Source organism: Setaria viridis, chromosome 8 (assembly GCF_005286985.2).
Source record: "Setaria viridis chromosome 8, Setaria_viridis_v4.0, whole genome shotgun sequence".
Taxonomy (NCBI): Eukaryota; Viridiplantae; Streptophyta; class Magnoliopsida; order Poales; family Poaceae; genus Setaria; species Setaria viridis.
Window position 1 is genome coordinate 22,794,472 of NC_048270.2, and position 12,062 is coordinate 22,806,533.

The 12,062-nt window shown below is 41.3% G+C and overlaps 1 protein-coding gene across 1 annotated transcript; it reads left to right on the forward strand.

Annotated features, from left to right (window-relative positions):
- The first annotated feature begins 4,775 nt into the window (after window positions 1-4,775).
- On the forward strand, window positions 4,776-10,165 carry LOC117834742 (protein LOWER TEMPERATURE 1). Its single transcript, XM_034714269.2, has 6 exons — window positions 4,776-4,983; window positions 5,103-5,148; window positions 6,590-6,713; window positions 8,368-8,447; window positions 8,852-8,955; window positions 9,842-10,165. Exons 1-6 carry the CDS (start codon window positions 4,780-4,782, stop codon window positions 9,878-9,880), a joined length of 597 nt encoding a protein of 198 aa, XP_034570160.2. The 5' UTR covers window positions 4,776-4,779; the 3' UTR covers window positions 9,881-10,165.
- Window positions 10,166-12,062: the final 1,897 nt, after the last annotated feature.

Genomic DNA, 12,062 nt, shown 5'->3' on the forward strand with positions numbered 1-12,062 from the left:
ATGGCTCGCCCCCTCCGTCCTAGCGAATGGACGCTTGAGGGTGAACGAACAAAAGTCGACCCAACCTTCGATCGGTCCCCTACGACGTGCGGGGGCTCGGGGGCTGGCCTCGCAACCTAAGGCCACGCGGATGGTCCTAACTTAAGGTTCTAAGATGAAAGGAAATGACCAGGCGTCCCCAACGCCGAGCAGCGCACAGGATGAGTTGTCCAAACGGACCCTTCGGACAACACCATCCGAACAACTCCTCTGCTCCGGGTCAAATGAAGAGGATCCCGTACTGGCAACCACTGCAGCCTCTGGAGGAGCGTTCCCGCTCCACCACAGGCTCGGGGGCTACTGTTGGGGGGAAATATCAACGATCTCCCCCAGCCCACGAACTCAACAGAACTTGAAGGCCTAGGCCCATCTAGGGTGGCAAAATTGCCGTCAGCCCAATATGAAAGGGAGAGGCCACGCTCCGCCTCGCCCGACCCGGAGTCCCGGGGTCGGACGCTCCCGACTCCTCGAAGACTAAACTCCGCCTCGCCCAACCCTGGAGGACCGGGGTCGGGAACGCCTGACCCCACTACAAAAACTCCGCCTCGCCCGACCCTTGGCGCGGGGGTCGGACTCGCTCGGGACCACAAGACGAATATTCGCCTCGGGCGCGGACTGGAGGATCAGGATGACGATCCCGTGGGTCCCCCTGTCGACCTCGCCATAAATGCGTCGCGGCCCTGTCAAGCCAAAAGGGAGTGGCGTCCCCAACGTAACCGGTCCCGAATACCGGTGCGCGGCCGTGCGGCACGAGCTGCAGTGGCCGCGGCTCCTTCTAATTCGCCATAGAGCACTCATGAGCAGCGTCGAACGGCATAGGGGGGGCGCATCGCTTGCTCTCGCGCCCCGTGCTCCCAACGACAGTCTCAGGGATGCGACATCCGGGTCTTACGGTAATCGGCAGGGCAACAGTTTCGGACCTCCTCCCCGGCGGGCACGGATGCCGAGGCCGGGGATCATCATCACGCTTGACGGCGACGACGACCAGGGAGATCATCGACAAGACCGAGAAGGAATCGCCCTCCCTCGCTGGACATGCTGATAGGGACCGGAGGCCGGAGCAAGAGCGGTGACCTTGGGACCCTCCCCTTGTATTACTTTTTCTACTTAGCTTATCCTTTCTACCTCTCCTCCCGACGCTTATCTTAACTGTAACCCCGAGCTCCTTCTTGCACTATAAAAGGAGGGCCGGGGGCCTGAGACAGGGGACTCTTTTTCTCAAGCCAACAGTACACTCTCATACGCCCTTAGAGCACAAGCACACTCAAGAGACCTGGGATCAGTTCCCTCTCTTGCCCATCTGTAACCCCTACTACAGGACCCCGCGTGGGTAACACGAGCAGCCTCGATACTGGACGTAGGGCCTTCTTTGCCCGAACCAGTCTAACCCCGTGTCTCCCACGCCACCATCCGAATCCTTACACGCATAAAAGAAATTTACTAGTCTAGAGTCTTGATCCGCAAATCTTGATAACGACACAAAGATAAAAAGGGAAATGGTAGATTGATTTTATTTGATCGATTGGATTCCTCTCAATCGGCCGTGGCCATTTATATTTATAGGAATGGGAGATCTTGCCCTATTAGAAATTGAAACCCTTACAAATCTCATGTTAAAATACAACTCCTAACTTAAACTACACAGACCAAACCGGTCTGACCGCCTCTCAAACCGGTCCGGTTTGGCTTAGGTGCATAACTTTCCGAAACCATAACTCCCTCACCCGATCTTCAAATCGAACGTTCTACATATGCATTTTGATCGTCTCGACGAGATCTATACAATAGTGAAGTCTACTTTACAATTTGAGCACTTTGATCAAATCGATCTGACCGATTTTTTTCACCGGTTTGCTCAGATTCAATTTTGATATTCGACACAAACCATCCGTACTTCCTCACTAGCGACAACGTTGGTGAATTGCTCAATGATATCACTAATTGATGACAAGTTTAAGGCCTAGGTTTATTAATTTATTGTCATGTACTCCCTCCATTTCAAATTATAGGTCATTTTGGCTTTTCTAGATTTATAGATATTATTATGCATCTAGACTTATACTTTATCTAGATGTATAATCATCTAATAATATCTATGAATCTAGAAAAATCAAAACGACCTATAATTTGAATGGAGTGAGTAGATGGTAAAAATGAAATATAAGCTTGGGAACCGTCATAAAGTTGGAAAAATAAAATCAAAAGAAAAGGTCTCAGAAAAAGAGATGGTTTGCTGCCATTTGGCCCATCGTCCCCATCCAGCCCACTTACCCATACTTGCGCTGATCCAGTTGTATTTTCTCGGGTAATGTCTGTCTGCTTGCTGTCTGCCAACAGGATTCATACTCGTTTTTCCGTATAAATTGTGCTTTCACACCTTTCAATATTTAGCATTATAGAAAATAGATAGAAAAAAATCTAAATTATTTCTTCAAGTATGGACAAATTCTAAAGGTAAAATAGGCACTTTGATTCGTGAACTTTGCATGGATAGTCAACTTCGTCCCTCAACTTTCAGATTGGTCAATTTAATCCCTCACTTTCATTTTTTTTATCAAACTCGTCCTTATGTTAATATGGTGCTCTTATGCTGTTAATATGGTGCTCTATTTTAGCATAAGACTAATGCAAAAAGTACATTTTGCCCTTTGCTCATCTAGGTCAAACATTTATGTACTCATACTCCCATAATACATACACATAACAATATAACTTTTAAACTAACACAAAATATGGTTTCTAAAAAGTATATTTACTCGTACTCTTTAGAGTCATTCATGTGCTCAATTTGATAGGCAAAATATGTGTACTCAAACAAGTATTTAATCATATTATTTTGGTATATATACAACTCATGTGTGTAGGCATGTTCTAAAATCAACATGTACTCACATACTCATGGTACGTTATACATGCTCCATGTATATATTCATACTCCCTCGGCAAACATATGTATCTTCATATTTATTTTGGATCATACGTTATTGTAATTTTAAAGGTGAAAACTGAAGAGAGAAAAGAGCCAAGGGTAAAATGAACCTTTTGTATTAGTTTCATATATTAGTTTCATACCAATACGGAGCCACGCATCAGCATAAGGATAAGTTTGACCTAAAAATGAAAGTTGAGGGACTAAATTGACCAATCTGAAAGTTGAGGGATAAAGTTGACCCTCTCTATTCACCTGTTTTGCCAATTCTAGGTAACCTTTTAAACTATTTTTTGTTTAATGTCCCACAACTATCTTATATAGACAATTTTACCTTTAATAAAATTTATCTTTTTCATTTCTACAAGAGGAGTTTTAAGTTCAACTTTTGTAGGCATTACTTATGTAACAATTCAGACTTTCTCGCTAAACCATGGAGCACATAATAGCTCTACTGTATTGCATATCCATGAATTTAAGCTATAGGTTGGCATATAAATGGTAAAACACAGTATATATTTTGTAAAAAAAATTAAAATAATTTTGAAAATAAGAAAATCTAAAAATTGGAATGGAGGTTTCAAGTTTTCAACGTGTTTTCACCGTACGGGGCCCACCCAGGTTCTCCGCAGCGGCATGGCGCAACGAGAATTAGGGGAAAAAGGTGGTTTACTTCAAAGATTTCCAAAAAGTTGTTCCACAAAACTATATATTGGGGGCTCTTTCAAAAAGTTTTTCCCCCAAAAAACATTCAACCTACAGCAGATCGCTAATAACTAGTTCCAATATTTCAAAACGGCCACATCATCGTAATTGGCCCAGCCCAGCGCCTCCCTGCTCTCTCACCGTCTCATTCTTACTTCTTCTTCCTCCAACTGAAGAAGAATCGAAACAGAGTGATCTCCTCCTTGCCGCCGGCCAAAATCCTCCAGTTGTGCGGCGCCTCAACCCAATAGCCACCGCCCTAGCTGGTCATGAACTCATGGTCCAATCCACTGTCCACCTCCAAGCTTTTCCCCTTTCGGCAGTCTATACCCGTAGCCATAGCGCAAGAGGCACAAGAGATACGAGAGCGCAGCGTCGTCTCGGCTCTCGGCTACCTTATTCAATGCCGCCGGACGTGTCAAATCAAACGCAATAGCAGCAGTAGGGATTTGACTGTGGGGGCGGTGGCAGACCGACTACGCCGGCGGGCGGCTAGATGTTTCTGACATGTAAGGCTCCAGGAGTGCATGTGCTGCTTGCTGTTCGCTGGCAAGTTGGTGGACGGCGACGAGGCCACAAGGCGGCGCCCGTGGCCTGCGCCGGTGGACAGCGACGAGGCCGCGTGGCGGCGCCCGTGGCCTGCGCCGTCGAGATGGTCCACGCCATGTCTCGCGACGGCACCGGGAAGCTGTGGGCCAACCTTCAGCCGGGGAAATGGGTAAGGACGAACCTTTAGGCAGTGGCGCAATGGGAGGTGAAGTGTACATCCAAGATCGTGTCGTCACTCGTCGGGGTCTAGGGTGAGGCAACGAGCGACTGACCAGATGAGCTCGCCCCGCTGCTCGCCTAGCCACCGCTCGCCCTGCCGCCGCTGCCACCCACCCCGCCGCCACCGCCGCAGAGCTCCCTACCAAGCGCGTGCCAAATCTCGCGGGAAGACTCTCTCACGCGTGGGAAGGAGGCGATTGGGGAAGGAAGTACGTCGTGTAAATATGCGTGGTAACGGACTCTGTTTTGGCGTCGCGAACAGGGAACTTTTGGGGAAGCGTTGGAGTTTGTTTTTTTTTCCTCCCTGAACAAGTAGGATACATATTCTTTTGGAGGAAATGAGAAACATGAAAAAAAAAACACAAGACCCATCCCTCATGGCAGCCGAAGAAGAGGGTTCCGGCGGCGGCGGCGGCTGCAGCGGCGGGGACAGGAAGGGCTCGCCGGCGCCAACGAAGTCCGCAGGGGGCGGCGCGGCGAAGTTCCTAGCAGGGATGCCGTCGCGCGGCAACTTCTCCTCCGGCTCCGTCTCCTCCAGCCTGGTACGGAATCCCCACGCTGAAATCACCAAACTGTTCCTCTCTTCTGGCGTTCTGAGGCGTCTGGATTCGCGCGGCGAGGCGGGGTTCTGAGACCGTTTCTTGGGCTGTGATCTGCGCAGGGAGGGTTCAGGGTTTACGTCTGCGAGCACAGCACGGATCCCCCAGGTCAGTGGATCCCCCTTACCGTTCTTTCTTCCCTTTGCTTGGTAGCATGATTTTTTTCATTCGGTAGTTCTGCTGGCATTTGTTTGATGAAATTGATGAAATTGAAATGTTGTGCTCAAGGGTATGTGGTAATGTCGCGTGTATTGTGATGCCCAGGAAAAGAAATGTTGTTTGAGTTGTGCTCAAAATGTTCTGTGCTTGCTTCAGTACTCTAGAAATTGATAAGATTTACCATTACCATTCCAATTTTTCCTTTCATTGCTGGGTGAATGCTTTTGTAGTTCTTTTGTCATGGAAGATGCGCATAGGATTCTACCGTTCTAGGAGTACCAGTGTAATTAGAATGATTTGCTCGAGGGTTTTGCTGGATTGTTGGTTGTATTATAAATGGTATGTCACATGTAATGTGCTCAGAGGATTAGAAATGGTAATGTCTAAGATGCTCAAAATATGAAGGACTTGATATCCCAGTGCTTGCACAGATTGGGCATTTGATGGAAGTTCTGCTTGTTTAAAATGTTTGCAGTGCTAATCTGCTTTTAGGTTTATGCATAACAAAGATGCAACTTATTATCACGTGTATGGATGAAGCAGTCTTAGTTGAATGCATAACAACTGATGCTTTGTTCATTCAGTTAGGATTTTTGCCCGCTTACTGTGGTGTGAACTTCTGCTGATGTCTTCATGATTCAAGTTCTGCAGTGACAGTGTAGTCCCTTGCATGATGTAATGGATTTTTTTATGCTTGGCCTTTTGTGCTTTTGCCTTTTATTTGGTTCATGTTTTCAGTTAGGGTGTGTTGTGATGGTGGCAAGATTGCTATGAACTTTGCATTTGTGCAGGGCTGTTCTTGAGATTACTTTCTCTATTTTAATATTAATCGATTAGTGGAGGAGATAGTTTTCATGCATTCATGTATCTCATCGTGTCCCAGTGAAAAATATTGTTGTTGGAATATCGCACTGATAAGGTGGAAGCAGATCTGACAAGTTGTAGTGGAGAAATCACCTTTACGACTGTTCATTTGATATGTTCTGTGGGTTTAGAGTTTTCCGGTATTATTTATGTTTTCTTCCTAATGAACTTTACTCAGGAAAAAAAATAAACTTCAGATCTTGTGTCCCCAAGTATTATACATAATTACATATATCTATGGCGCGTCGCATTTTTAACAGTGATACATGACAAACAAGTACAATTTTTTTTGTGATATCTATCACTCTATCAGACATATGTCTTTAGCTTGTTTAACCTGTCTGTATATCCTCACTATATAGGGGGGTTCTGCATATTACTGCACGTTTCCATACCTATATATTTTGGCCTCTTGCTGTAATAATTTATAAAATTGCTATTAGTAACATTTATATTACGTACAATGAACATGTGGTCTATATCCCAATTTAATTTTTATTTGACTTGTTACTCTTTGTTATTTTAGAAGGGCAAGTTATACAAACGGATTCAACAAATATTTTGATCAGACATCTCCAGTTGAACAAACAGAAGAGTGATGCCAAAGATTCAGGTTCGAGGACTCCAGGGGAAAACACCAGAGGGAAAAGGTAAATAACAAAAAATATGCAAATATTTTGTTACAAACTGTCTTTGCCTGTGTTGTATTAGGCCCCTAGTTTCAGCTTTTATGTGGATAATAAATGTCTCTGCGCATATGAAATTGGTAAAGGCTCGTTGCATTTCAGTAATTCTTTTGGTCCTAAGGATATTGTGTACTGAATTACTCATCATAGGCAATAATATTGGTACTCCTAAATTACTCAATTGCCTATATTTAATATTGTTAATATCCTTATTCAACACTAGTCTATGGACATGTTTGGTGGCCCTGAATTTTATGTCATCTTTATTTTTCTTTATGATTCTGTTGGAACAAGTGATTAAATATGGGTTCAAATTACATTATGAAGTTTTCAAGCATTCAAAGGAACTTAAAATTTTGACATTTAGTTTTTTTCTTTGTTTCATTGGATAAAAGTATAAAATTTCTTGCCCACTTTAGCTCTTTTAGGTGTCTAAAGATGATAAATGTGAGAGCTGTATATTTTCCTAGTACTTTCATCTCCTCCTACTTCAGATCCCTTTAGATGATTTAATATGACTATAAGCACCAGCTGTTTTATTTCATATATGCGGGTAAAATATACAATGTACTATTCAAAGTGAGCAAGTTGTCAAAATTATTATACTCGAGGAAGCATTGTGAATTTTCAGTATTCTTTTTTACTTAAGCCTTCAATGCAGCATGTCATGTGTTTTAGTCGCTATCAATTGAAGGGCAACAATAATTATTAATACTCAAAATAAATCGCTTGAACTTGCAGTTACACACTTCAAATAAATGATGAGCAGCAATTATTATCGCCTGCATAGATTTGACATGGCTAGCATGAACCTGCGGAGCCTTTTTTTTTTATTGAAGAGGCAAAGCATGTTGGAATTTTACACAGTATATCCATACATATGTTAGCTGGCACTAAACCAATTGTTATAGAGTATTTCATTATGTTCTTAGTCCATTACCAGAATTCCCATATGGTTTATGAACTATCACTTTTTTTTCGAAACATGGTTTATGAACTATCGTGTCTCATTGCTAACAAGTGCATTAATATTAAAAGAGTCGTGCCTTTAATTCAGCCAGGATGGGTCAATATAAGAAGTCTGGGTTTAGTAGAAATTTAAAATTCATGTCAAAAGGCTCTTAACCCGAGACAACCCAACCATATCGAGGTAACTGCAGACTCATAAGATTCTTGATTGGTGCTTATTGAGATGGTGGTGATATACGAACATAGATGGTCCAAACATTCAGTTAGAAGGGTAATCTTGAACGTAACACTGTCAATGGAATTGGCTTACAGAAGCGTGTGGATTCTTCTTTACAAATCAGCTGGTGCTATTTGTAGATTCTCATGCTATAAATGCCAATTTCGCTTCAGCAATTTATTAAAAGAAGCTAACCCTCAGAAACTGATGGATGCTGATTGCTCTTAATAGATTGCACTGATTGCTGATAATAGGCTGCAGCTTGATCATGCCGTCATATTATATTAGCTTCTTGAGATATACGATACCTAGTCATCTTGGCCTTTATGGAGCTTCCTTCTTCATGGCTGCTTACCTGCTGATTATTGGTTGGACAGTGTGACTTTGCACATGTTCACTTTAGAAGTAAGTTGTCTCTTTTAATTTTACCAGATCTGCTGCGAGAAGTTTGGAGATGTTGAATCCAGCAAAAAGGGCTAACTTGGGTACTTCTTCTGGATCATCAGTCTATGGTAAAGTTCTGTCACCTCAACCCCTAGTTGCATTAATCAGGTGCGAATGCAGAGTGTTTCTCTTCTTCTTTAGCATTTTTGAAAGTAGAGAGCCAATACAAAGAAATTGCAACTGCCCCAGTTTTCAGTGAAAACCATTTTTTTTTTTGCCAGTTTCCAGCCAACTTCTTTTGGAAGTTTTTACTGCAAGTCATAAGAAAATTAGCACATAACACAGTTATCACAAATTTAACTTTTAGCAGTCCTTTTTTATGTTTGTGACTTTGTGTTTGATAATTTATGTGTATGCTCTAAAATTTACTAATGCATCATAGAATTTTAAAAAATGAAATACTGCAATCTTGTTTTTTTTAAACCCAATATCAGTATTTTTCTTGAACCTTATGGATACTTTAATCTTGCAGAAGAAACGATTTCTGGATTTTCACAGCACACACTGCAATCATTTACAGTTGAGAGGTTACGTGCACTTCTACGACAAACTGGTCTCTCGACCAAAGGAAAAAAGGCAAGAGAAACCATGTTGAATCTTCATGTTCTAAAAGACTTTGCAGAAATTTTATTTAGAGCTTTAAGGACTAGCGCAGCATTCGCTTTTGTGCTCCATCTGTAGACTGTATTCAGAAGAATTTCATTGCATATCACAAATATACTGCAGACTCCGTTATTATGGATAACTCCAAATTTGTTCCATGAACTTGTTATTTTTGCATATGCTTAGTGCTGCTTCTTAAACTTGCAAAGTGGTATCTCAAATCAAACACCGAACCTAGGCATAGCATGCTAGGAAATTATGTGTACACAGAGTTTTTGCTTCTTTTGGCTAAAGCTGTCATTGTGAAATTCAATGAATAGGGAGAGTAAGCCTGTCTGTTATTCTTAATATTACTACTATCCAGCAGATATTTATGAGCAAAATACGGAGTTTCCAGATAAATTAATCCACTAAAGGTGGTAGTGTAAAAAAAGAAAAAACTAGAGCAAGTGGGTTTATATTATATTAAGAAATAAGAAAATAGGCAACCAAATTTACCTCGACGAGGACTTGAACCTGGGTTTGTCTAACCGTACATCCACACCCTCAACCAACTGAGCTAGGTTCAGCTTCCTAGTGGTGATAGTGTTGTTTTGACATTTTCGTGTACATAATTAGTTCAAGCAGGTTGTGCTCTTTGCTTTATAATATTTGCACTTTTTTTGTGCTGGGAAACTTTGCATCAGGAAAGAAGATATTATGTAAAAAAATGGTTTCAGTGCTCTTTTGTATTGTTTTAAGAAACCTTGGGGCATGAGTAGAGAAGTTCATTTATTTGTCCATGCCCAAGTCATTTTAGGCCCATTATATCACTCCAGGACCAAATCAGAAGTGTGATCGCGTTATTTGCTTTTTGCAGGATGAATTGATTGCTCGCTTACGAGAATCACAGGGTTGACATGAAGTTCAGATGTAATCTTGTTTGGTCGATCAAAGGGTTACAAGCAAAATGAGCATCAGGCTGTACTTGTCGGTGGCTGTTTTGTTTAGACTTAATTTGATGTAGTGGCATACTTCAAATGGGACTTCTCAAATATTATTTATAGTCAGAATTTGTTAAATAGCGTCCATCATGAATTCCCTGTTTTCGCATGCGCAGTAGATTAAATGCAGGTCTCTGGATTTAATTCTAAGTCGCATATGGGTCTGCTCATTTGCTGAGTTGACTCACATGTTTGTATTCTGTCTGCTGAATTCTTCTGCTTATCTGTTTTCTTTCCCTTTGATGTTACGCTGCAAATTGATAGCAGCAGCCACGTCAGCAGTGTCACAATCAGATATCTGCTTGACTGTATCTTGGGAAGCTATATGGCAGTTCGAAAATGGTGCAAAGTAGGTCAGCTGTCATGCTCCAATCTCTTGCTCATCTTTTCTGCCAGTTTGCCAGACGTGATGGTGGAACAATCCACCAGAAAAGCAAAACTGATGATCAAAATATGAACACTTATCAACTGGAACAGTTGTATGCTTCCACAGAAGAAATGCCACTTGCCGCACGCTCAGTCTGGGACAAGTGCAATTGGTATTTGACATTTTCAATTAGCAACCAATGAAAACACTAAACATTCAGATGTATTGCTTTTCCAAAGAGAATAGATTCGTTTTCTATTATATATGAGCATCTATATAGCTGTTGCCGTTGCCATTTCGGAATCCTGAATCTATTCAAATGTCGGCAAGAAAGCTTCAAGCAATTGGCATCTCAGATAGCTATACTCCAGCTATTGCACCTAAAAATATCAGGAAAACGTGCTAGTTACACGACTATTAGTTTTTCGAAGCATCTTCGAACCCAACAAGTCGAGGAAATGACTTGAAATAGCTTGGGCTATGTTCACATTATCAACCTATATTATGAGTTGGATGAAGATTTTAGGAATCTTTTGCTCTCGTTGCTTGATAGATAGACCTTCAAGAATATATTATTATCGGAAGATGATTTTGTGCCTAAGAAATAGATCTTGTATACCCTCTCCGTTCCAAAATAAATATTCTTTCAGCAAACTTATACCCCTAATTAATACTAGTTGTGATTGAAAGCCATTGGGTTTCCAGATCATGAAGAAATGCATATGCATTAGAACTAGAAAAATAGCATCAACTGATGATTTGATTGGCTGCATGCACTTCACCATATATTTTTTTATTAGTGTGTGTTGCTTTAATTAGATAAGTCTTATTAGTGTATTGTTTGTGGAATAAAATTTGAATGCTAAAAGAAAACTTATTTTTAGGATGGAGGGAATATCTCTGTTGTGTTTTTCTTTATTTAAGAAAATAACCAGTCTTTCACAAGTTTTAATGTATCTTAGTTTGTTTTAATTTAATAGTAATATCCCTAGTTTGTTTTATAAATTCATATCAGTGCAGATCAAACCGTATGTATCATATCAGCCCATTTTCTCTGCAATATTAAGACATTTCTGTCATTCACAAGAAAATACTGACTCTTTAATCTTGTGCTTTGTTCGGAATATTTTTGGAATAAAGCAATCATCAAAAGGTATAGAAAGAATCTTCTCTAGACATCCATTTGCCCTCCAAAAAGTAGCATTGTTGGTGCATCATCTCTGTTAATTCAGCAACAGTTTGCTTAAACTTTCACTCATGTTTTATATCATAATAAATTAAAGAGACGGTGATGTTGTGCTGATCTGTTGACTGGAACAAACGTTTCAAATTTTAAATAGGCATTGTTGGCCGGTCCATCTATCCTTATTTTTCCCTTTATTTTGTATATGCCCAATGAGAGACATTCAACAAGTCTAGCCAAAACCCACACCATGTGCAATCTCCAGGTTTTGACAGAATCCAACACCAGCACTGGTTTGATGCCAATTTTACCAATTCATTCTGCGAAAATGCTACACGCACAAATAAAACTTCACATAATCGTTACGAGCTGTCACTGACAAACCGGCCTGGATGAACCTCATAGATGCCTAGGCACAATCCAGATCTCTCATAACCACTTAAATTAATTCGTGGTACAAATCATGAGTGCATGTGTCCTTGCAACATGAACATGTGCTTATGGGTAATTGTTGTTCAGGGGTAATTGTTTTGGATGTCTGTCTGTC

Coding starts and splice junctions, on each gene's coding strand:
- LOC117834742 (XM_034714269.2), top strand. CDS start 4,780: ATGAGAAACATGAAAAAAAAAACACAAGACCCATCCCTCATGGCAGCC. Junction 8,448..8,851: donor TTCTGGATCATCAGTCTATG/GTAAAGTTCTGT, acceptor TTAATCTTGCAG/AAGAAACGATTTCTGGATTT. Junction 8,956..9,841: donor TCTCGACCAAAGGAAAAAAG/GCAAGAGAAACC, acceptor TGCTTTTTGCAG/GATGAATTGATTGCTCGCTT.